At 33.9% G+C, this 25,808-nt stretch overlaps 5 protein-coding genes and 1 long non-coding RNA gene across 14 annotated transcripts; 4 read left to right on the top strand and 2 right to left on the bottom strand.

Annotated features, from left to right (window-relative positions):
• Window positions 1–67: 67 nt before the first annotated feature.
• Window positions 68–1,977, top strand: LOC125587398 (zinc finger CCCH domain-containing protein 3-like; the record flags this gene model as incomplete). Its single annotated transcript, XM_048757766.1, is given in 5 exon segments — window positions 68–121; window positions 520–636; window positions 699–980; window positions 1,058–1,318; window positions 1,406–1,977. Coding segments are annotated over 5 exon segments (990 nt in total), but the record flags the coding sequence as incomplete, so codon positions are not given.
• A 270-nt stretch (window positions 1,978–2,247) lies between these two features.
• LOC106401753 (protein disulfide-isomerase like 2-2) lies at window positions 2,248–5,330 on the top strand. The gene is made up of 9 exons (XM_048757765.1): window positions 2,248–2,475; window positions 2,542–2,700; window positions 2,790–2,903; window positions 3,404–3,579; window positions 3,686–3,785; window positions 3,948–4,124; window positions 4,213–4,358; window positions 4,688–4,834; window positions 4,947–5,330. Exons 1-9 carry the CDS (start codon window positions 2,332–2,334, stop codon window positions 5,098–5,100), a joined length of 1,317 nt encoding a protein of 438 aa, XP_048613722.1. The 5' UTR covers window positions 2,248–2,331; the 3' UTR covers window positions 5,101–5,330.
• Window positions 5,331–6,469: 1,139 nt separating this feature from the next.
• On the top strand, window positions 6,470–8,801 carry LOC125587397. Of its 8 annotated transcripts, none has more exons than XR_007323663.1 (6): window positions 6,470–6,720; window positions 7,315–7,417; window positions 7,535–7,629; window positions 7,879–8,080; window positions 8,156–8,250; window positions 8,505–8,801. It is a non-coding gene; the product is annotated as an uncharacterized LOC125587397 (long non-coding RNA). The 8 variants fall into 8 exon arrangements; XR_007323662.1 differs by having other exon boundaries at window positions 6,471–6,720; window positions 7,514–7,629; XR_007323665.1 differs by lacking the exon at window positions 6,470–6,720 and adding an exon at window positions 7,052–7,215 and having other exon boundaries at window positions 7,514–7,689.
• An 8,028-nt stretch (window positions 8,802–16,829) lies between these two features.
• Window positions 16,830–19,938, bottom strand: BNAC05G03000D. 2 transcript variants are annotated; one of them, XM_048757764.1, is made up of 6 exons: window positions 19,726–19,938; window positions 19,498–19,661; window positions 19,043–19,195; window positions 18,761–18,959; window positions 18,631–18,676; window positions 16,830–17,143 (listed from the first exon to the last, which is right to left on the bottom strand). In XM_048757764.1, the coding sequence occupies exons 1-6, from the start codon at window positions 19,760–19,762 to the stop codon at window positions 17,080–17,082; spliced, it is 663 nt and encodes a 220-aa protein (XP_048613721.1). In that variant the 5' UTR covers window positions 19,763–19,938; the 3' UTR covers window positions 16,830–17,079. The 2 variants fall into 2 exon arrangements, with proteins under 2 accessions (XP_048613721.1, XP_013695297.1); XM_013839843.3 differs by lacking the exon at window positions 18,631–18,676.
• A 1,222-nt stretch (window positions 19,939–21,160) lies between these two features.
• LOC106401733 (putative BPI/LBP family protein At1g04970) lies at window positions 21,161–23,461 on the bottom strand. Its single transcript, XM_013842305.3, has 6 exons — window positions 22,942–23,461; window positions 22,579–22,718; window positions 22,139–22,496; window positions 21,820–22,068; window positions 21,615–21,740; window positions 21,161–21,544 (listed from the first exon to the last, which is right to left on the bottom strand). Exons 1-6 carry the CDS (start codon window positions 23,347–23,349, stop codon window positions 21,311–21,313), a joined length of 1,515 nt encoding a protein of 504 aa, XP_013697759.1. The 5' UTR covers window positions 23,350–23,461; the 3' UTR covers window positions 21,161–21,310.
• A 224-nt stretch (window positions 23,462–23,685) lies between these two features.
• Window positions 23,686–25,426, top strand: LOC106401761 (protein MITOFERRINLIKE 1, chloroplastic). Its single transcript, XM_013842340.3, has 2 exons — window positions 23,686–24,429; window positions 24,560–25,426. The coding sequence occupies exons 1-2, from the start codon at window positions 23,892–23,894 to the stop codon at window positions 25,213–25,215; spliced, it is 1,194 nt and encodes a 397-aa protein (XP_013697794.2). The 5' UTR covers window positions 23,686–23,891; the 3' UTR covers window positions 25,216–25,426.
• Window positions 25,427–25,808: the final 382 nt, after the last annotated feature.

Below are 25,808 nucleotides of genomic sequence, written 5' to 3'. Positions count from 1 at the left end.
GGTGAGAAAAGAAAGAAAGATCATCTTTTTCTAAAAGGTGCTCACTATCTTTTAAACTCTTTAACAGGTTATGTACTACAACGAGGAGCTCCCGGAGAGGATTGGCCAGCCGGACTGTGAGGTGCACCTTCTTGGTTTTTATTGGTTGTTGTATGAATGCATTATAGGGAGTTAAAAAGTGGGTAACTTTGTTTTGTCCGATGCATCCTAACTAGTCCATGTAGCAAATTTGTAACATAACTTATTCTTGTTTGCAACTTCACTTAACAAGAATCTACAATTAATTACAGGACATATTCCTCTTGTCTGGTTAAGTCTTTAACTCGAGTTGAAAGTTAGATAGGGTTAATATTATTGTCTATTTAGGAAAAAAGACAATTAACTTATTGGTAAAAAGAATCTACATTGAACTGCAGAACATATTCCTCATGTCTGGTTTAGTCTTTCCTTGATTTGATAGATACTTTAGCCAAGTAGATGAACCATTTTATTTGCTTTCTTAAAACATTGTTGTTGCAGTATTATCTCAAGACAGGAGCTTGTAAGTACGGTTCAACTTGTAAATACCATCACCCAAAGGACAGGAACGGAGCAGAACCTGTCTTGTTCAATGTTCTCAACTTACCAATGCGTCAGGTAATTTCATCCTCGTTCTCTTTGTGTCGAACATGGATGACTTATTTGAGTTTGGTCTGCAGGGTGAGAAGCCATGTCCATACTACCTGCGAACGGGAACCTGCAGATTCGGAGTCGCTTGCAAATTCCACCATCCTCAACCTGATAATGGACACTCTACTGCTGCTGCTGCTGCTGCTGCATATGGGATGTCTACTTTTCCTTCTGCAGGTTTACATCACGCTGGTGGATTAACAATGGTGCCTACTTATGGAACTCTGCCTCGTCCTCAACTTCCTCAGTCCTATGTGATGGTTTCACCTTCTCAAGGCCTCTTGCCTCCTCAGAGCTGGACCACTTACATGGTAAGTTCTGAGTTGAAGCTACAAATAAGCAAATTTGACTTTCCTTTACATGTCATGTGATTTTGGTTATGTTGCAGGGTGCATCTAACTCAATGTATGGTGTGAAGAATCAAGTTTATTACTCTGGTTCTAGTGCACCAATGCCTATGGGTGTGACATTGAATGGTGGTGATTTGTCTGAAAGATCCGAACAACAACAACAACAATGTCGGTTTTTTATGAACACTGGGACGTGTAAGTATGGAGAACACTGCAAATACACTCACCTTGGAGTAAGAGTTTCACCGCCACCACCTCCACCTAGTTTCATAAACCCTTTTGTTCTCCCAGCGAGACCTGTAAGTCTTGCTCTCTGTGTCTTGATGAATAGTTTCTGACCCATGTAATGAGCCAGCGTTGTTCTGTTCTGTTTTTTGGCTGTCCAGGGACAACCACCTTGTGGGAGCTTTAAGTCTTATGGATTCTGCAAGTTTGGACCAAACTGCAACTTCGACCACTCGTATCCAACAGGATTGCCCATGCCTTCGTCTCTGGCTAGTCCTTATCCTTCACATGTTTCATCCAATTATCAGAGGATCTCACCAGCGCCAAGCCGCTCTGGCTCAAAGGCTATGCCTAATGATAAGCCTGATGTCAAGAAGGAAAAGCCAGGGACTGAGAAACCGGAACAAGTGCAGGACTTGTCATCACCACGATCATGATTCATGATCACATCAACGAAAATCATCAACAATATGGCTTGACCTCCTCCCCCCAACTCTCAGGCTTCTAAAGATCTCTCTGCCCTTTTTTTGGTGGAAGAGGAGTGGAGGTTGAAAGTGTTTCTTTTTCTTTTTTCTTATTTTGGATGATTGTCATGGATGAAAACAACATAGGACGAAACCTTTTTTTGGTGGTATGTATGGGTTTTGAACAACAAAGCGATGGGTCTCTTAAAACAGAAAACGAAACAAGATAAATAGTAAAACTAGTTCAAGAACTAGACTCATTTATCGAATCAATTCTTGCTTGCTGCATCCTTCCTCAACGTCAACCTGAAACAAGAAAATATTTAGCTAAGTGAAAAAAGACTCGAGAACTATCTAAAAGCAACCACAAGGGTGTTTTTTCGGCTCATCAGAAGAAGGAGATGCTTCTCTCCCACTCAATATCATCCCCACACGTGTGTTTATATCGGGACGCCGTCTCTCGCACGTGCATCGTTGTTATTTCCTTCTTTTTTTTTAATAAGAATATGAGTGGAGAGTGTGGTGACGTGTAATAATATCATTGGTTATTACACGTAAATTCACGTGTATAGTGTTTTTTTTTAGTTCTTCAACTATGTCCCGTTCGCCGAGAGAGTGAATGAATGAAGATGGAAAGAAAAATGAACAAAACAAGAGTATTCACGATTCTCTCTCTGGTGTTTGCGTTCTCCTTCGATTTAAGCAACGCTCTCTACGGATCCTCTTCCCCCGTGCTTCAGCTCACTCCTTCTAATTTCAAGTCTAAGGTCCTTTTATTGTTTGTTAGCAGTGTAGTGTGTGAGTCCTAAAGATGTTGTTTTGGATAATTACAGGTCATCAATTCAAACGGTGTCGTTTTGGTAGAGTTCTTTGCACCATGGTGTGGTCACTGTAAATCCTTAACACCAACTTGGGAGAAGGTTGCTACTACTTTGAAAGGTATTGCTACTGTGGCTGCTATTGATGCTGACGCTCACAAGTCCGTCTCTCAGGTTTGTGTGATTGCTCAACAAGAAAGATACTTCTTTTTGTTAACCAAGTTATGCATCCTTTGTGATTAATTTTTTATTTTTTATTATAGGATTATGGTGTGAGGGGTTTCCCAACTATTAAAGTGTTTGTTCCTGGGAAGCCTCCTATTGATTATCAAGGAGCTAGGGACGCCAAAGCCATCTCTCAATTTGCTATCAAGCAGGTTTCTCTCTCACACACCCTTGCTGATTCTTGATTACTGAGTTATTTTTTAATAGTTAACTTCTCAATTTATGTCATTACTTTGAGCCCTTCAAGGGCATGTAGAATATGGAATATGTGGTGGTTGTTCCAGTTGCAGTGGACTAGAGCTTAGTTGTTTATACTGTGGTGTCCTCTTAAAACTAGATGCTGCTAAGTTTTTGTAGTTGAATCATGCTAACTATCCTTCAATCTATGTATCATATATTTGAAAAATCCCTCTCTTTCTTGCTTCAACTTATTACAAGGAAGCCTCTTGATGATCTGGCCATGGAATTAGTATGTTTGATTGGATGCTACTCTTAACCTTTTCCATGCTGTTGTAGATTTTGTTTAATGAATACTAGTATAGAACCGTAATTGTTGGTGAAAATCATCTGAGTCCGTACTCCATAGATAGTATTATTCTTCATGAAGCACTTGAACCTGCATTCAGATTATTGATGTTTTTTTGCTTCATAGATAAAGGCATTGTTAAAAGATCGTTTGGATGGTAAAACAACTGGCACAAACACTGGAGGAGGGTCCAGTGAGAAGAAGTCCGAGCCTAGTGCCTCTGTGGAACTGAACTCTAGCAATTTTGACGAGCTGGTCACTGAAAGCAAAGATCTCTGGATTGTGGAATTCTTTGCACCTTGGTAATTAGTGCTTATTGTCTCTTGGAACTGTTCAGTTCTCTAATAACCTTCCTTGGGATATTTGTAGCTGAAAACCATCGTTTTTTTTTTTTGTTTCTTCTTCAAGGTGTGGACATTGCAAAAAGCTAGCTCCTGAGTGGAAAAAGGCTGCAAAGAATTTGAAGGGGAAGGTCAAACTAGGTCATGTCGATTGTGATGCTGACAAGGTAATAATCGCTAGAGTTCTTAGATGTACTATGTATCTCAGTAAATTGAAATAAGCATTTAGGTTGAGGGGCCTCTGTCAATATTCTTTTTGTTAGTTAAGTGATTTTGTCATTACGTATCCTACAGAATGTTGTCTGCTTCGTATAACTATATGCTTGCAGGCTATACAAAGCAGATTCAAGGTGAAAGGGTTCCCCACTATCTTGGTCTTTGGAGCAGACAAAAGCAGCCCATTGCCTTACGAGGGTGCTAGATCTGCATCAGCCATTGAATCTTTTGCTCTGGAACAGCTTGAAGCCAATGCTGGACCTGTTGAAGTAACTGAGCTAACTGGGCCGGTACTGCTCACATCCCTTAATATACTTTTCTGATGGTACTTGTCTCCAACCTAAGCCATTGACACTCGTTGTGTTCTGAGTTGTATAGGATGCCATGGAAGAGAAGTGTGGTCCTGCTGCTATTTGCTTTGTTTCTTTCTTACCTGACATTCTGGACTCAAAAGCTGAAGGAAGGAACAAGTATCTGGAGATGTTGTTATCAGTTGCAGAGAAGTTTAAGAAGGACCCTATCAGGTAACCTAAATAACAAATCTCTTTTATCTTTGTTTCTAGCTACTATCATCATATTCCAGCTCTCAGTTACTATGTTTCTGATCCTGTCACATGGGAAGGAGAAGCTGAACAAAAGTTTGAAATATAATCAAAGTAAACTAGATTTTGGGAACAATTTGTTGGATAATGAAATTAGATGTAGATGGAAGTTGATGCCCTATGTTAATATTTGAATCTTTCTAATCAACAGATATTTACTGGAATGGCATGAGTTTTGATTTTATAGCATCCGGACGTTGTCTTGCTTATTTTGTGGTTTTGTTTTGCTGGATTTTGATTGTATTTTGCAGCTTTGTGTGGGTGGCTGCTGGGAAGCAACCTGATTTGGAGAAGCGTGTTGGAGTTGGAGGATATGGTTATCCAGCAATGGTAGCTCTGAATGCAAAGAAAGGAGCTTATGCTCCACTTAAAAGCGGTTTTGAGGTTAAACACCTCATGTAAGTGTTATCTTGGTCTTTCTTATAGTCAAGACAGCCAATACAAACCAATGGTCTATGTATTTGTTTGGTATCGAGCTGACAATGGGCCTTTTCTCTTCTGTGTCATCAGTGAGTTCGTGAAGGAAGCTCAGAAAGGAGGAAAAGGGAATTTGCCTATAGATGGAACACTGGAGATAGTGAAGACAGAAGCTTGGGATGGTAAAGACGGAGAGGTAGTCGATGCAGATGAGTTCTCACTTGCAGAACTCATGGCAGATGATTGATGCTACTGCTGCCTCCACAGAGTCAACGTACTAGTTGTGAACAACTATTTACTTCAATTTGGTTTCTTGAAAAATTGTTAAATTGCCCCATTTGTCGAAAAGAGAAAGCCAGTATTACGGCTGAGCAAATAAATCGAACCCGAAAATCCGAACCGAATTCGATCCGATAAAAATAAATCTGAACCGATCCGAATCCGGTATAAATACCGAATGGAACTTGTTTTATGGTATATCGGGTTATGGGTATTACCCGAACCTAAATGGATATCCGATAGAACCCGAAACATTCAAAATCTCAAAAAGATTTTGTATCAAACATGATCTCAATTTTTAATATGTATCCAAAATACACTAAAATATTATTGAACATTTAAAATAATTATCTATTAAATGAAGATTGATGGTTGAAGGTGCCGGTTGAATCTTGAAGTTTTTAGATTTTGGTTTTGTTTTCATTGAATAATGTTTCTCATTTTTTATGAGAACTTTGTTTACGTTTTATACTTTCATTATTTGGTTTTCTTTCTATCAATAACTATTTTTACCTTTCGTTTGATTTGGAATAATCATGTTTGATGTCTTTTCTTATTTTTGAATCTATTTTACTTATATTTTGGTTACAAAATATGTACAAATCATGTACTTTAAAACCGAAGAACCGATTTTACTTATGTTTTAGTTATAAAGTAGATACAAATCAAGTATTTTTAAACCGAAGAACCGATTGGGACCCGAACCCGAAAGTACATCGGGTTATACCGGCTCTTTGAAGATTTACTAACCCCGACCCGAACCCGATAGAAACTGAACTGGTCCCGAACCGAACTTTCATATAATCCGAATGAGACTGATTTTGATAAACCCGAAAAACCGAGACCGGATTGGACAAAAATGAAATCCGATTGGGACCCCAAATACTCAGGCCTAGCCAACAGAGAGTACTACACTTTACTTTGTGAATGTTTCAGCTACTGGTATTTTTATTCGTCTTGTTCAAATAAATATTTCTAGTTTAATTTTGTAAAACCAATAGTGAAGTAAAAATTTATTTATCCACATCTTGCTGAATTGTATGCTGGATGTTTGGCAATGTCCTTTATGTATAGTGTCCACTGTGGTAAACTAATATTATCATTGATATTGTAGACGCTTTTTATCTAGTTTTAAGGGTTCTAACTTTTATACAATTACATATCTATACTATACTAAAAGTTGGATATCCTCCAATTCTAAACTATCCACGTCAGATTAAATATTCAAGCCAATCAGTGTTTGCCAGCTCATTCTAATATACAAATCAGCTAATATTCATATCTTTGTTTCGACTCTTCGTCTCTCTCATCTTCCAGCATGAAACTCTAACCTTATCTCAGTTTCCCTTTACCCATTAAAAAACGGGAAAAAACTGGCGGCTGCGACTCCTAGCAAACACAATAGCCAATTCAAAGACGGATCATCATCGACGGCTCCGACTTCTCTCTTTTCTCAACGACGTTCTTCCTGGACGTGAATATGAAGAAACCCTAAACATTGTGACAGGAGGCCTCCTAATTGGCCTTGAGATGCTGTTGAAGCAGAAGCGCAGAAGAGAGAAGTTGCTGCTGGTGACTTATCTCCCAGGTACCATTTTCACCCCAATTACGTTCAGCTTAACTATGACGTTTGAATCAATAACTTTGTGAAAAAAAAGAAACGAGTCTGTGTAGTGAAATTTCCGCGATGAGTAGTTTGATTGATGAAATCAGCTTGGTCTGATCTGTAAATACAAATTATTTGGTCGTCTGTCAATTATTACAAATCTCTTAACAAAACAAAGTTCCAATTTGTTGTGGGGTTGGATGATTAAGAAAAAGTAGTCGCTGGTGATTCACTTAAGGTGTTAGTCCTGTATTAAAAAGCTGTAACTTTTGTGTGCTGATGTAATCTTTTAGTTGCAGGTTGTTAATTTTAGAACAGAATTGTAAAAAACCCTTTTATTTGGTTTCTGTATAGTGATGGAAAATATTTGATGCCAGTTACTTTGTGTCTCAGTAAGCAAGCTACTAGATAGTTTCTATCATAGTTTGCTGCAAGATGACCATAATTACGGCGAGGGCCAGCGAAGCACAAGAACATGTTAGAGCTAGAGTTCTTTGAAAAGCTATTTGTTCATTACCTTACAAAAATTCCTGATTGGTGGCTGCGGTTTACTATCTTCTATGTTTCTGTTTACAGTTAATCACATGTAAGACACAAAGTAAAGGTCCGCAGAAAAATACGATATCCTGAACTTCAGAAATAGTACGAAAAGGTTCACAACTACTCATCAGAAATCCAGGTTAGACCGCATCTCCTTCTCTGTTTGCAATGTAACCTCTCATATTATATTTTTGGTTTAGATTTCATGTCAAATATACATTTCTGAGTTTTGAAGGAAATTGGTAAATATGATTAGGAGAGTAAAGTATTTCGAGATCCAACCAGAGAGCCACAGACCGTTTTCTATGGTGTGGCTCTGCCGATGGAAATCTTGTGGTCATTTTCCCATGTGTAAGCTCTCATGTATTTGGTGAAAATATGCGCTTTGGTGGACTCTTTTGCTGCAAAACGGTGGGGTTTTTAAGATTGCTTGGAACATGTCAAGAAACCTTTTGTTATTGACTACTAGATTTTATGAGGGTGTGTTCAAAAAAAAAAAAGATTTTATGAGGGTTTAAAATTCTATTCTTTTCCTGCAGAGTGCTATCTTTATATTAATATTAAGATGCCAAAAGAACTGATTTTCCCTGTCTTATATAGGCTAATGGAGACGGTAACGGAACAATGCACATCAACATACTCGATAGTTAAAGTGAAAGAATAAATAAGAACGAGGACATGCTAGGCGGATCAAAAGCACCACCAATGGCCAAGCAAAACGCTACGTCTGGTACTCTTGCAAGTAGGGAGTTCTATAAAGAATATTCTCAGCCTTCCAACGCTTTGAAAAAGACAACAGTGGGTAAGTACAGTAATTATCACATAACAATTTATTATAGGTAAAACCAGTTCAACAAATCATGGTCTCCGTTTCCAGATATATCACAATGGAAGCCCTGGAGCAGTCCCTGAGGGACATTAATGGTGGAAGAGACCTTAATGAAATTATTTCTGAAGTTGATGGAGAAAAATGTAAGTCCTACTATCTTTTATAACTTTGATAAGCACATACAACAAAACTATAATCACAAGCCGTTTTTTAAGCTGATTAGATTGTGTTGTTGTTTGTTCAGAGATGTATGTTTGTGTACCTGGGTTGGAAAACTCTTGCTGTCCATAAATAAAGAACTAAAAACTTGATTAAATTGACAACCATCAGTTTCGTGCTTTACATTTTCAGCATTCTCACATTGCTTTTAATGGCTGGGGATTTGATTTTGATTCAGATTTTCAAAGAAGGGGAGCTTCGCCACTTCTTCCTCTTTGTGTCACATCTATAGAAACGTCTGTTTCGTTCCATTTCAGGCTCCTCTGCGGCTTCTCGGTGGCATTTCCAACTTCATACATTTTACACATGGGATGCTAACAAGTAACAACTTGCTATCGTAAATAAGGATGATAAAAGACATAAACATGGGGAAAATACACTTTGTATTATGAGAGAAGTGCATCAGTTTAAAATATTGTAATTGTCGAGTGGGAGAACGGAGTACTGAATTAATTTACACACTGTATTAGCAGCCCTTGACCACTAAGATAAGCTATCTCAAAAGATTTGATTGCTTAAGAAAGAAAGCTCAAATATATTTTTGGATCAAATAGTTGGTAAAGCCTTCAGTTTCCAGCTTAAGTTGGGCGATTTCAACTTCACTTTCCAGCTCAAGTTGGGCGAGTTCAACTTCACTTCCTAACAGCAAACCTTCACTGTATCATGCATAATAACTGAGCACGAGAGGGATGACCATGGACCCGATGGCAATGGAGATGTTGCAGAGTTGGCAAAAGATGTGGCACCATCAAACGGTGAGAGCATGAAGAAGAAGGCACGTCAGGAGTAGACCAACTTGGATTAAACAATTTCCCACCGCTTTGCTTATCAAATAATGCTTTATCATAGTTTTCCCTAATAATTTGAACTCTCTAATATCTTTTACATTTTTAATTTAATCTCTTTGTTTCGGTGGATGTTTAAGCTATAAATGCAATTTGTTCCTTTTCTTTAAGATTTCAACTTGGCCTTATTATTATAGATTATAACTCTTACCGCTTTCTTGGATTGGATATTATCACTATTTATGCAGCTTAAACTTTAATTATCCTTTTAGGTTAATAACCTTATTCCAAAATTTATAAAATCATGTAAATTCCAAACCAACTGAGGCACAAATATCTGATTAAAGGTTAACCAAATTTATCAACGAAATAAAACCATAATGCATAAAGTATCGTGCTTTATAATACGAGCATATATAGAATTACATTTGGGTTGTTCTTTAAGATCGAACATACATTTGTTGACACTTTCCAAAAACTGTTTGTGACTTATAGTAAATAAAACAAATTATAAGTAATATTTTCTTGCATCACTTTCTCTAATCCTTAAATTTGACGTTTGAAAATTTAAAATTTCATTATAAATTGAAAATATAATATAAACTGAAACAAACATATATTAAAAGAACATCATTTTTTGTTACATAATATATACTAAGACATTATTGAAACAATTTATACATATTATTTTAAAATATAACTTTTATAATTTCATCAAATTACATTTAAGTTTCAATGGATTTAGCTTAGAGGTAGGTGTATTAATTTATTAACGTAAGAAATTAGTTGTTATAATAATATTAGAATCAGATACTCTTAAAATAAAAAATATTACTCATTCTTACTTTAAATTTTCTTCAGTTATATCAAATTGAAACACAAATCAAATGGAGAAATATAAATTATTCTATTTTCTAATTTAATACTTTTTGTTCTCTAATAAATATATTAGTGGTTTTTTCAATTCAAACCAATTAAATTTAACAAAATTTACAATATAATCTCAGAATAAAAAGATTATATTTAATTATTTCAATATAAAGTAAATTTAAAATTATATATAAAATTAAAATATATTTTAAATATAAAATAGTTTTAGTGTAAATTCATCCGCCCGTAGGGCGGACCAACCCCTAGTCTAAATAATAAGGAAACTAGAAATGATTTTGACTGACTTTAGCGGTCAATTTACTTACATAAAAATGTAATAGCATATATATAAAATCAAAATTAAATCAGGTGTTTTGTAATTTTGTGTAAGGTGGTTTGTAATCGGATCCTAATCTCCTTTTCAGGTCTATTAGTTTATTTGATTTTTTTTAAAAAAGCCTTTCTCATTGGAAACCTAAATAAACTTTTGTTTAATCAGTATATTTTTATTCAAAAGGACTGGACAAAAGTTACTTTTGTCTGTTTGTTAATATGGAGGAATTATAAGCCGACGTTTTCCATATAATTTGGAAAAAAGTATGTGCAGCTCATTTGTTTTCATATATTTCATATATATTTTCTGTTTTTGATTGTATACTAGGTAATTACCCGCGCTACGCTGCGGGATTTTTTTTATTTTAAATTTTATTTCATATAAAATATTTTCATTTTATAAATGAATAATTATATTAATATAATTTTTGTATCTAAATATTTATAATCTAGACATATATTGTATTTTTTATATTTTGGTTATTGTATAATAATTATTTATTTGATATTAATCTTTAACAGATTAGCTTCCAAATTAATTTTTTCGCACCTTTACTCTCAAGTTGGTGGTGTAAGATCTCACCGTTTTTTTTGGGCTTTAGGTTCCAGTTTGTAGTCTAAAAGACTCTAATAATATCTTCTTTCCATTCCATAAAAGTATTTTGTATTTTAAAATTTATTTCAATATAAATATCAGTTTTACATTTTTATATATTAAAAAATCGGTTTAATCCTTGTTTTTACCTTTTGTATCGATCAAATAAAAAAATAATGTGGACTTCTAATTAAAAATAATATAAAGAACTTAAGCATTTTCTTAATATATTTTTTTGACAGCCATCTTATAACCACACTTATGTGTTTGATCCTTATTTTGATTTCGTATTCTATCTTTCTTACTAAATTATATATGCTAAATTTTTGTTTACATCAGTTTTATATTTATACTTTATTATTCATTTATTTTTCAATTGAGTTTAAGGTTAAAGATAGAAGTCCAATTCATTTCTTTTCCTACGCTTTTCTGGTTCACGAAATTGAAAATTCAACATTGTAGTAAATGTCCTTCACTTCACTTCAAATTTAAAATTCAATATTGTAGTAAAATAATTAGCCTTTGTTAAAATAATATATTTTGTAAAATGATTCAGTAAATATTCTCTATCACCAATATTAGTATTGGCTTTTGAAAAATATTTTACATAGAATATATTATGTGATATTTTTGAAAAAATTTGTCACATAAATGTTTGTGCATTATTTATTTGTTAATGTAGTTGCTCCTTCATTTTGATGAACTCGGCAACCAACTTTGAGAATGAGACCGACCATCTGCATCAGAATTAGACCAGAGCTAGTATGATCGACTCTTCTTAGCAGTTAGAACCAAAGCTAGCTTTTTCGACTCTTCTTGAGTTTCAAAAAAAATTATTCTTGAGGAAATCTCAGCTTAGTTTAAGCTTAACAACTCATCAAATAATCCATCATCGGTTTGATTGTTTGTGGCTTCTTCACCCGATGGAATTACGGATTGTGAATTTGTGGTCTTCTTCATGTTTGAATGTTACTTATGTTATATGGTCTTCGATTGTTATATGGTCTTCGATTTCACTAATTTAGTAATAAATTGTAATAACTTGGTTTTGTTATAATTTGTTTGGTTTGTCTTATTATATTTATTTTTATCAAACCAAAACTCAATTATTTTATTCACTTTCTAACCCGTATATTTCTGTAAGCATATATATTTCCTTCTACCTAAAGCCAAGTTATCATCTTCTTTATGTTGTAAACACTGATGCTTTTCACCAGCACCTCTTTTTCTTATCTTCTCTTCTTCCCCTCCTTCAGACTTCGTATGGTTCTTGGTTCATCCCTCAAATCCTCCTCTCCGTTCATGTATGCGAAAAAGACGTTGTGTTCATCTCTGATCGTCACCACCACTGTTGTCCTTAGAGTGATAGAGTCATCTCATCTTTACTCTTGTTGGTATTATGTAGCGGAACCGAGACGTGGAGGAGAGCGACGTCGGAGCTGCTGCTCTTCACCATCACTGGATGCTGGAATCTTCACAATCCACCAGAGATCTGCACCGTTACCATAAACCCTAGAACTCCCACCCAAAACTCTCTACACTTATTCATGGATCTCTTCACTCTCCGAGAAAGAAGATGGAGGAGGATCGTGTTCTCTCATCTATGATATAACATGATTTTAATGGTATTTAGGATATCATTTAGCTCATTCTAATCATTCTAGGTTGTATTTAGGTCTTTATATTGCATTTTCATACATAATTGCATTTGATAGGGTTTGGAATGAACATTTGGAAGTTTATGGCGAAAATCATGGGTTAAATTGCACATTATGGAAGTCTTGGGCCCAATGTGATTTTAACAAAAGTTCAGGGACCAGCGCTGCAAATTCACAATTCTTGGTTGGGTTAAATTTCACAATCGAAAGTACAGAGGTTGATTTGAGAGGGTGTATCGCAATATCAAGAGTTTTGGGGTCAAATCGTGAATAGTCGAAAACGTTAAGGACTATATGTGCAAAACAGCTAAAGATCACCATTGTCGTTCTTCTTCACTTCGATCCCGACAATTTCTTCTTCACTTCGATCCCGACAATTCCGACGATTACCACGGCTGTTTCCGACGATTGCGATGGCTGAGAGTACGACGGAGTAGGCGATTTGGAAGAGAGACCCATTGGAGGAGTTGTCGAGCTTCTCAATCGGAAGCTCAGCCACGACGGAGTGATAACCGGAGTTGCAGAAGACGAGTACGGTGCTGCTGGCTGGACCACGAACCGAACCACCACCACGAGCCAAGCCTGAGAAGAAGAAGAAGATGGAGGTCACGATTCAGGCCCGAGACAGACGACGAACTGCGACGGAGAAGAGGAAGCTCGAGACAGAGGTGAATTATGAGGAGATGAAGCTGGCCACAAGGCTGGAAGAGATGAGTCGAACTATGAAATCTGGTGACAGAGAAAGTGAACTAAAGATGAATCAAGAGACCCACGAATCTGTTCACTCCACCATCTTTGAGGATATGATTTTGATTTCAATGGAGAAGAAAAAATGACGTGTAGAAACGAAATAAGTTAATTGGTTCTCCAAGTTTTTTCAGTTAATGACATGTCAGTTCCTCATGCATTTTAAAGTCTGATGTGTCATGCTCTGGAGAGAACCAAGCCTAATTATTGTGTTGATTTTATTATCTTTAAAGCTATTTTCTTGTCGTTTTTGGTACACCGAGTAAATCGTACAGAGTTATGCGTATTAATCTTTGGGAGGTTATAGACATAAGATATCAAGTATATTATCAACCAATAATGAAACACGTGCTGCTATAAAAATATTATATTAATGAAAATAATTAAATATTTTTGCTCTTTTTCGCCAAACATTCTTCTCGGATGAATCCGAATCTCTCGTCGTGGACGTTTTCTGTAAGTAATCCATTAACAAACTAATATTGGTCTCACAGAGGTATTTTAGTTTAATTGACATTCTTACACTTAAATATTATTTTATCAAATAATAGTTTTAAATTATATTATATTATACTAGGCAAAGAATAAAAATAAATATATTATACTTTATAATTAGAAAAAAATACATGTGTTACAAACTTATCTTTCATGAAACTATATTACTTTATTAATAGTACTAAAAATCTATATTTTGTTTATAAGTTTGGTTGCGGTAAAATTACAAATATGTCAATACCAAAATATATATATATATATATATATATATATATATATATATATTTTATTATCCATTTAACTAAGTTATTTAAAATTTTCGAAAACAACTAAACATTTGAAACTAATTAAAAAGAGTCTAAACATACTTCAATTTATTCAAGCAAAAATTAAAATACATTGATATAAACAGATTCATTTTTATCTGAAATATTGTTTAAACACAAAAATAAAACCTTTTTTGAAAGGATACACTTCAAAAACATTTTTAAGTACACTATAGGATGCATGTCTTCAACAGCAAAAAAAAAAACTTTCATAAACAAATGCATTTTCATGTAAAATATAATAAAATTTAAAATAGAGAAAAATTGAGAATAATAAAAAGAAATATTCATAACCCGTTCAATTGTTACGTGAAAAATACCCCATAACTTAAAAGTTATAACCAGCTGGTAAAAACACACACATTGGAGGTTATATGCATGTTCTAAGTTATTATCTTGAACTCATTAATTAAAAAATATATGCTACTTTGTATAATTTGTATTTTTATATAAAACATCTTGTTATTGCTTTAAATAAGTTTATACGCCACAAAAGAGAAAAGGATATAGGCTTTCCATATACTTTTAAAATGTATAATATTAAGTAAAATGAGAAAATAATCAAAAATTATCAATAAAAATATTTAAAATGAAAAAGACACATAAATACATATATTATATATTGTTAAACTAATAATATTTGTCAACAACCATATTAGTAACATTTTTTTTATTATACCAACCAAATTAGAACTAAAGTTACATGAATTAATTTTTACAGAATAATAAATTCTTGACCAACAAGATTTTCACTCAAAATGACATTAATACATTGTTTTTGGCATCATTGTCAATGTTATTTTTCGTGTATATTTTTATTTAATATCATAAATATTTTTATAAATAGAATTATCATTTATGTATTCATAATAACGTACAAGTTTGACTAATTCGGCTAGTGATTTATTTAGAATATTTGAAGCATGTTTGTTAAACATTATAAAGGACTATGTATATAAACCAACAATCAACTCTTCTTGATACCTAATAAATAATCAAATTTAATATTGATAAATAAAATATATTAGAAAAACAGAATTAATCTCAATGTTTTTTAGAAAAGACACAATCTTTCAACATAAATAGGATTCATAACCTTTAAAATTAATTGGGATTGTAATTATTAATAGATTATGTTATACTATATACTTATATAGTAAGCACACTTTTAGTAAAAAACACACACACATCAGTAAGGGACAAATCGGTATCCGAATTTTTATTCGGCGAATCTATAATTGTACTATCATTATCTAGATCCGAAGTCTCGGATATACGGATTCCAGTTTATAATATAGTCACAACCTTTAGGGAAAACATTACAAGCATCCGCTTCCAGTCCACAAAAAATATTTAAATAAATCAGTTTTTTTAGAAAAAAATTATATACAAAATTTATAAAAGTGGCTAATTTTGCACCAGCAATAAAAAATGATAATTGAATTTAGCAGATAACTTGGTCGTGAACTGGTGGTCGACAACATCTTATATATTAAAACAGAAGTCACAACTTTGATTCATCCGTGATTTTTTTTAAAAACAGACATAATAGACCTATTCGTAGAAATTCATGTTATATTTAATCTATAATCTTATCATTTAAATTTTGGGCCTACCAGAAATTTTTATTGGGCTATCAATAAATTGATTTAAACAATAGATGATCCATTGGATTTATAGATAGTATAAATTAAATAGATATAATTTAATGTTTTCATACTATACCTCTATATGTTAATTATTTAAATATTTGTTGATGTTAACTTTTAAAATTATAAATTTTTTTTTAAAATAACAAAAATCATATTATCTAACAATGATTAATATTTACTGACTTAAACCAATGAAAACAAATTTTAAACTATATAATTTATTTTAAAAATTAAACAAAAACTAAATGTTTAATTATTTACTCAATAATATAAATCTATGAAGCGAAAATTTTAATTTTTTAAAAACTTTCTAAATTTGTGAAATGTTACAATATCTTTGAATATGAAAATAAAACAATATTTTACTAATATTTATATATATAGTTACGATGTTAATAATGAAATAATAATCCGAAAATATATATATTGAAGAAGATACAAATATATGTGAAAATTTGAAACAATATATTCAATGAAAAAAATATACCACAAATCTATTATGTTTTAAAAATTGATAGACACATATATATATATATATATATACTATATACCAATTTAGAATTGAAAACAAAGTATTTATATAAAAATAAATGAAAACAAAATCTCGCGCGGTTGGTCGGATCGAAATCTAGTAACCTATTACAATACACATTTTAAAGCTTAGAAACTCAAATTTAAATATGACAGTTTCTAAAAACAGCCATTTTCAGTTCAAAAATTCACAATCCCCAACAAAACCAGCCGATTAACGTATTTATAATATGTATGTATTTTTTGTTTAAAATTATTAGTAAGAGGTCAGATATAAGATATGACCAATTGATATATGTTGTGTCCAAATATTTATTCATTTTATTTGAGATCCTCTTATTATTCTTTTTATATAATTGTATTCAGTTTTACTTAAAAACTAACCACGTCTTTTTCTATCTAATAAAAACGGTTATGTTTCTACTTTTGTAATAAAGTTCTATTCATCGATTTATCTTTACCGTAATCTCTCTCACAGATGAAAGTAACTATTCGCTCTCACTATAAGCGATTATGCGGTGAAAATTTTCTTTGGGTGAATGGTTAAAATGGTTAGGTTGGTTTAGAGCAGAATACGATAATTTAGATGATGACAAGAATACTCTCTTTTAAGACAATCCTGAGGTGGAGATCACAAATTCTTCCATTTTTTTTTTCCGGTTATCATCCTAAAATGCTGCAATTTGGTGCAAGCAAGTGATAGAGGCCTCACGGTGAAGACGCAATCGATGTCGGGGGCGAAAACTTTCTAGGGCCAAACTTCATTTGAGATGATGATGATGTAAGCTTTGTGAAGTGAAACTGTCCGGATTTTTTTGAAAATAACTGCAACAATACACGTGTACTCCACTATAATTTCCTCTTTTTGAATATTATTTTGTGGTTTATTTTTATTTGTTGTGCACCATTTGTAATCTTATTTTTCATCGTTTAGGCCTTTCAATTAAAAATTTGTTGGTAATAAATGATATTTTATCAGCTTTAAACATGAAAACAGACTTGAATGAACTTTCGATTGATGTTTTCACTTGACCAAGAATTATAATCTTAAGTTTCTTATATTTTCTTTATATTATAAAACAGTCCTATTAACACAAACATACTTATGATTTGCAAAGAATACAAAAAATATATCCATATTTTTTTTATATATCATAAATTAATATACTAATATTATCCAAATTTATCCTAAAATAACTAAAAACTAGATTTTTATCCGCTCTTTCAAAAGACGGGTATATTTTATTTAAATTTTTTTGAGAGATTTAATTTGTATATTTGTGTGTGTTTTAATCATATCTAAAAACAGCAACATGACTAATTGATATAGATTTAGTCCAACTATTATTTTTTAATAATACATACTTAAAAAATTACTAACTGCATCTAATTATATATTGTGGATGTAACCACCACTTGAGCATAATAATCGAGATCTACTTTTTCTATTTACATCTAAATATCTTATTTCATCAAACATAAACTGAAATTAAATAAAGATGAGAAAAGTGCATGATAGCATCAAAATCATTAGTTAATTATTACTTCAATCAACATATTTTAAAATTGCATCTAAATTCCCTAGAAGATATAGCATTTATATATATAACGTAACCAACTTCTATTTGGTACCTAATTATATGGCTAATATCTAATTTAAATTCTGAATATATTTTTAATGTGTAAAGTATTATTTATTTTAATATATTCTACGAATCTTAGTTTAATGGGTTTTTAATTGGTTATTTGATTAAAAAAATTTGTTCAATGTGATTTTACTTAAAGTTACTGAAGATCATATTAACTCATTTACATATATATAACATAATATATTAAAATTATTTTTTTCAAACATTTTTCAAAAAATTTGTTTGGTTTTCGATGCGGGTTAAATTTAATATTGGTTTCGAATATAACACTTTAAGAACCATTCGAGTATATAGGCCAGATCTAATAGAGTAATCGACTTTGATTTTTGGGTCGATTCCGAATTGGGTTTTTCTGGGTACGAATATTCTTGGCTAATTATGTTTGGTAAATGTTACAAAAATATAATATGTTACAAATTTTAGGAATAAAATTTTAAAATAATTTCTGAAATGCATATGACATAAATGAAAAGTTATATAACTTGACATATTTAATATAGTTACCAAAAATTATATTAAATTAAATAAATATTAAACACAAATATGATTGCAAAAAAAAAACATAAATATAAAAATTAAATTTCTTAAATAATAAAATAAAAAATATACCCGCCTTTAAAAATATACCTTGGTTTTGTTGGAACAAAAAATACATATATCTACCTTGGTTTCTTGGCAAATTCTTTCTCAGTAGAATCAATGGGATGAACTGATCCAGATATAAGATAAATAACCAAATTCAAAATTATTTTATATTACAAAGAAACAACAACAAAAGGGGGGGGGTTGGTACCTTTTTGCTCCGGTGGTGCTTGAAGATCGCAGGTGATGTACTTATTTGGGGAAAAATAGGAATAGTGAGATTTAGCTTGAAATACATGACCAGAAGAAGAAAAAACTTCTTTAGCTAGAAAGGTAATGAAAAACATGATGCCAGCACCAGCCATGTGATAGTTGGCTTTGATAACCTCCACAAATTCATATTTTGTTTCCTGGTAAAGCAAAAACCCCATTCGTACATATATTACGACGTTGTAGATAAAAATACAAAGTGGAAGGAAGCTAGTTATCAAACCTTGTCCTGATTGAATTGCTCAAGGGATTTACGAGAAAGCCTGTTCAATAAATCTCTCATGGTTTCTCCGTCTATGACCAAACTGTTATCATCGAAATCAACGGGTCTGTAATTAAAATCGTAGCGGAACTGACTGAAATCCATGTCGAATCCCTAACCAACCAACCAAAAAAAGATTCCTGAAGATCTCGATCAATCACCCTATTACTATTTTACACAGACAAGCAGTGGCGGATGTAGAGCATACAAGGGTGGGGCATCTGCCCCCTATGATTTTTTTTTTAAAAAAAATTTCTTTACTAAATTATAATGAATTTTGAAGAAATTGAATAAATTTGCCTCCCATAAAACCTCAAATCTAAGGTTAAGTATGCTTTATTTGTAAGTTTGAAAATTTTGCCCCCCATTATAAAACTTTCTAGATCCGCCAATGCAGACAAGGAAAGATACAAAACCTGAGTCTCGGTGACTTGTTTAGCCATGAGGTCATACTCTTGGTCCATTGTGCGAGGACTAGTAGTTCCTTTATACTCATCGCCACTTAATGCAGGGACATAGTGACCCTCGGGCCCAATCTCCAATCCGAAACTTACATCCTCCAGGTAATAACAAATCATTTCTGGTGGGATAAAATTAGGGATCGCTACTAAATCATTTTTCCTTATATATATTTATCGACTTACCTGCAAATTCTTCCTCCCCTGCGGTTGCTTTCTCCATCGCGCCGCTCCGTAGATAGATGATATGAGTTTCTGAACAAAATAACAAATCCTTCTTCCTTTTCTTTTTTTTCTTTTTTTTTTTAGCATTTCCCGTTTATGTCCCTATTGTTTTCCTACTCTTCGCAACTGGTCTCGTCGTTTCTGATGGAGCAAAATGGTCGTTTTTGGTAACCTGGGGAATGCAGAATGACATTTAAAACGTCATTCCTCAAGAAAACTATAATACAGAATTACAACATAAACGCAAAAAGTGAGGTTTTAGTAAATTATTTGTCAAATCAATTTTTTTAATTATATGATGATAATATTTAAACTATTAAATAAATACTAGTTAACTAAAACATAAATAACTATGGAATAAATAATATTAGTCTGTAACTTAATTTCTAATAGTGTATGTTAATATATTATTATTAATGTATTTAGAATAGATAACAAATTAAGATAAAATTTTTTAATTAAATTTAATTGGTATTTATATTATAATAATATATATATATTTATTACTTCAATAGATTAAACAATGTATCACAATTTGATTTTTTATATAATTTATACTTCAGTATTCCATAAAGTTTATCCAATTGTTTGAAAAACTTTTTTTTAAGATCACATTGTTTAGAAAATTATTCTATATTTTTGTTCAGCAGATTTTAAAATTTTCAGCAACTTAATTATTTTTCTACGATTAAGGAGTGTTACCAATCAAAGCCAATATTTTCTACACAATAACTTTCTATGTTAATTTATTTTTTCTAAATATTTTTTTACATCTTATAATATTAAAAATAAGAACTGTATCAACAAATTCTGTAAAAAATTTTTTTTTGCAGGTATATAATTGTAGGGAGTGATCCTAGCTTCTTCACAATAATTTTTTCTTTGTTTTATTGAAGCACGTAGAATATGAATATGTTGTAGTTGTTCTAATTGCAGTGAACAAGAGCTTAGTTGTGTTATACTCCGGGGCTGCAACTTTTTATCTAGACGAATCATGCTAACAATCCTTATATCTGTGTATGAAAATGGTCCTGATTATTATGTGAAAAATCTCTTTCTTTTTTTGCTTGAAATCACTACAATCTGACAATAGACATTCAGATGAATATATATATATATATATATATATATATAATATATAGTGCTGTTTTTGCTTCACATATAAAGGCGTTGTTCAAAGTTCGTCTGGATGGTAAAGCAACTGGCACGAAAACTGGAGGAGGATCCAGTGAGGCGTTGTTAAAACATATCTAAAATTTGGTTTATCTTATAATCCAGCCTCCTCAGTATATCACAACTTTACAAATTTATTAGACAATTGATTGGATTTCTAGCAGATTTATCCAACAACCGGCCTAACCTCTTAATCGACTAATTATCCGACACTTAACCATAGTAATTACAAGAAACATTTTTATTTCATATAGAGAAGTAGCATACACAGTTTGTTCAACATCAAGATACAAAAGTAATATACAAGGCTTCGTTTTGTCTTGGTGGTCCAGATACCAGACCAGCATTGACACTTACAACCGCCAATTGTAAACTACAACAAAGTGTTTATCCAAGGTGCAGATCTTGGTAGACTCAAACCTGATCGAGGATGTTGGGACGAATCCAAGTAGGCGATATCGCTGCAAACTGTGATTTCAGAGCTTGAGCAGATGATTTCAGCCTTCTCAAGTGTGAATCCGTGGATTATGGGCAAAGGGAAGCCCTTTTCTAGATGGTCATTTGCATATGGCACAAACACCGTTTGTATAACGGTCCACACTATTGGCTACAAGATAAAGAAGATGCAGTCTGAATGAAATCTTTCCATATATCAACACTTGACATTGTGCATTTACCTGAAGAAGATGCAGATGGAGATTTCCAATGTTACTCCATTTCAAAGACATGGAGAAATCTTCTAATTTGACGCTGCCTCCAAGGTTATTACCCATCACTCTGAGAGCACCGGACCCTCGGATCTCCTGCAGCCAAAGCAACAGTGAATAATCTAAAGGTAGAACAAAGCATGTATGTACATAGTTATGTCACTTGACGTCTTACCAAGGAGATGCATGCTACTGGTATTACTTGGTTTGCTTCTAGAACGTTGATTACTAGGTCCGCGTTCACATTAGCTCCCACATACTGCTCTGAGATCTTTACAACCGGAGGCGATGATAAACTGATGTTCAGATTCATATCCTGGTTTGGGTACTTCCTGTATAGTTGTGGAATGATGAACCTCCACCTAGCAGTGTTTAGAAGATCCTGACCTGGTACTTTATCCACTATCCATTGCATAAACTCTGCCTGAATGAATATAGAATGATTGAATATCCTCATATGAGAAATGATCAATAGATGAATATCAATACCATACATTGTAGTACAAAGCTGCAGCAGAGTTGAAGACAGCTTCATCCAGTGAAATTCCGAGCATTTTAGAATTTCCAGGGCAGATAGATGAAGGTGCAGCAGAGTTTCTTAAGGAGGAGGACCTTAAGACTTGATTCGTTTCTGCTTTGGTGAACAAGCCGTCGATTTCGAAAGTGATGGATGAATCTCTCAGTATAGGATCAGTGGTGAAAGTGACATTGAGTGCAGCTTTATCATCTACTGGGATCTCCTTTGGAAGGCTTTGTAGGAATGAATCAAGGTCTGATACTCCTTCACTGAGTTTGTTGGAAATTGTACTTTCCACACTTGCTCCAATTTGGTCTTTAAATGCATTAACCATCCTAAATTGCAGAGAAAAAGACAAATTTCAAATGAAAAAAAAAAAAAAAAGCCATAGAAACAAATAAGCAGATAAATGCATACCCTTGATAAAACCATGAGGCTCCTCCTTCAAGCTCAATAGATATGTCTTTCACATGGCATCCGCATTCCGAAAGAGAGAGCTTCAATCCTCCTTTATCACTTAGTAAGCCTAGAGAGAGCCCAATCTCCATGCCTTCAACCTTACCGAGAAGGCGAGAGAATCAGCACTCATCAAATTCCCTTCTTGTAAAACATATATAACAATGAGCAAAGCAAAACACTAAAACCAACTATGTTCTTAAGTAACAACCACAAAACATAAAGGACAAAACAGAACAAAATCTTGTCTTTTCCATTGGTTCCTATGCTATCAATGTCTAGATCATACAAGTCTCAAGCAAGTCAATGATATGATTAAATTACCTGAACAGATGCAATCCCCTGATCAGAGATTTCCATCGGAGGAATCCAAGAAGCGTAAGAGTAATGCCAATTCATACTCAGATTGCAAGTCGTCCCCGAAGAGACGATGACGACACCTGTCTCACCAAGCTTGACATAAGAGGAGGCAACATCAAGCTCGTATATCGTGAGGTTCGAGACGACGACATCTATTCCTCCCAAGAACGGGATTTTCACTGATTTCTCGATCCTGGGGATCTGGAGAGGTATAATCGACGCGATTGCTTTGTTGACTAGGAGGTTTTTCACGAAATCGAGGCCGTTTTGGGATATGAGAATTGATGTGAATGAATCGGTCTGTGTGTGGGATGGTGAGAAGAAGAGGGTTTGTGAGAGGAGGAGGAGGAAGTACCACCACCTAACATCCATGGCGGAGATTCCAAGTTTTTTTTTTTTTTTTAATCCTCACGCCAAATAAATGAAGAAGGTAACGAAGAACAGAACAGGTCGCAAGGTTAGTGTCGTGTCTCTGGCAAGTTGCTTAATGGTCTGGATTATTATGAAACTACCCAAATACCCTTGCCATTCGATTTGCTTTGTTGAGAGGGGGGTAATTTGACTAAATTGGAAGTTTTCGGGGTGAAAACATAATTCTTCATTTATTTGTAATATAACAAGAGGGGGTAATTTTCCAAGTTACAAGTATTTGGGGTGAAAACATAATTCTTCATTTAATTGTAATATAACAAAATAATCAGGATGGAATAAGTTTGATTCAATTGGAAGTATTCGGGGTGAAAGCATACTTTTCCAACAATCTGATGATTAAGTATTTAATTTTGAAATTATTAGGCAAACTTCGTGCCGTTCATCGTTTTATCCACAACACTGCGCTCCGTTTCTCTTCAGGGCTCTCGAGTATCATCTTATGATGTGCTTCGTCTTCGTCCTCAGCTTCCACCAAATCAGCCATGGAAGCTAGATTCTCGGAGAGCCTCGGCCTCCCCTCTCCGAATCTCAACCACTGCCACCTCACCACCGATTTCAACTCCCTCTTCACTTACTTCTCCGATCGCACCTCCGCTCAACTCCCCACCGTCAGAAAAAAATCTCTAACCAAATCGAGAAAACCATCTCCTCCGTTCGCATCGGCTTCAGTCTCAGATTCCAATCCCGGCCCCGGATTCCTGAAATGGATGAAGCCTGCGTCGCGAAGCAGCCCAAAGATCCAAACGCTGATGAAACACCTCTCCGTCTTCGAGCGCGCCTTAATCGGCGCAGGCGGCGGCGGAATCGCCGGCGCGTTCACCTACGTCTGCCTCCTCCCGCTGGACACAATCAAAACCAAGCTCCAGGCGAAAGGCGCCTCTCAATTGTACAGCAGCAGCTTCGACGCCGTAGTGAAAACTTTTCAAGAGAGAGGGATTCTAGGTTTCTACAGCGGCGTCTCCGCCGTGATCGTCGGCTCCACGTTCTCCTCCGCTGTGTATTTCGGCACGTGCGAGTTCGGTAATATTATAAGCTTACTATACTATTAGCCGGTTTACAATTGAACCGTAATCTAAACCGGCTAATATATACTTGTACATTCATTAATTAATCAAGAATACAGTTTAAGTTTGTTACACTATCTTAATAGGTAAGTCACTCCTCGGCAAGTTCCCGGAGTTTCCTCCCGTTCTCATCCCTCCCACGGCCGGCGCCATGGGGAACATAGTCTCGTCGGCTATAATGGTTCCCAAAGAGCTCATCACGCAGAGGATGCAAGTTGGGGTCAGTGGGAGGAGGTCTTACCAAGTTTTGCTCGAGATTCTTGAGAAAGATGGAATCTTGGGGCTCTACGCTGGCTACTCCGCCACGTTGTTGAGAAACTTACCGGCGGGGGTGCTGAGTTACTCGTCGTTTGAGTATCTTAAAGCTGCTGTTTTGGAGAAGACGCAGCAGAACAATCTTGAGCCTCTGCAGAGCGTTTGCTGCGGCGCGTTGGCCGGTGCTATATCCGCTTCGATAACGACGCCGTTAGATGTGGTGAAGACGAGGCTGATGACTCAGGTTCACGTGGAGGCGGCTAATAAACTTGGCGCTGCTATGTATGATGGTGTGGCGGGGACGGTGAGGCAGATACTGAAAGAGGAAGGTTTGGTTGGTTTTACTCGAGGGATGGGGCCTCGGGTTGTTCACAGCGCTTGCTTCTCGGCTATTGGGTATTTTGCGTTTGAGACTGCGAGGCTGACGATCTTGAATGAGTATTTGAAGAGGAAACATGATTCAGAAGCAGCTACCGTTGATGCTTGATTTTTTTGAGAGAAAGACTCAAATTAGCATTCTGGGTTTTAGCTTTGTGTGTGTTGTTTTCTCCGACAAGGTTTGTCTTAGAGCTGAGTTGTTTCTGAAATGGAATCACTGTTTTATTTGGTTACCTTGGAGTATTGTAGTTGCTGCATTTTCATCCAACCTTAAACTAGTTTGTGTGTTTAATTTGATTTGATTTGCATTTCAGATTCAATTTATTAGCATTGTTATGCAATTAAGAACAGCTTAACATTTTTGTGTAACTAGGAGGCGCAGGCGCAGATATAAAATATTTAAAAATGTTATATATAAATAAAAATTTTTATTTTTATATTTTACTTTTATTAGTTTAAAAAATAAAACCATAACGTAATTGTTTTTAGTTTGATTTATTCAACTTTACTTTGACCTTTTAATTTTGCATTATTTAACTTTTGATAAAAATAACTGAAATTTATAAAATTACTTTATTATATTATTCTTTATTTAACTACCATTTTTAAATACGTCTATTTGTAAATATATAAGTTATTTCTAATAATATATACATTAAATAAAAATAATTTATATACGTTGATAAAATATATTTTAAACTA

Source organism: Brassica napus, chromosome C5, assembly GCF_020379485.1.
Source record: "Brassica napus cultivar Da-Ae chromosome C5, Da-Ae, whole genome shotgun sequence".
NCBI classification, from domain to species: Eukaryota; Viridiplantae; Streptophyta; class Magnoliopsida; order Brassicales; family Brassicaceae; genus Brassica; species Brassica napus.
The sequence above is the reverse complement of the archived record's forward strand: the minus strand, read 5'-3'. Positions and strand labels throughout refer to the sequence as shown.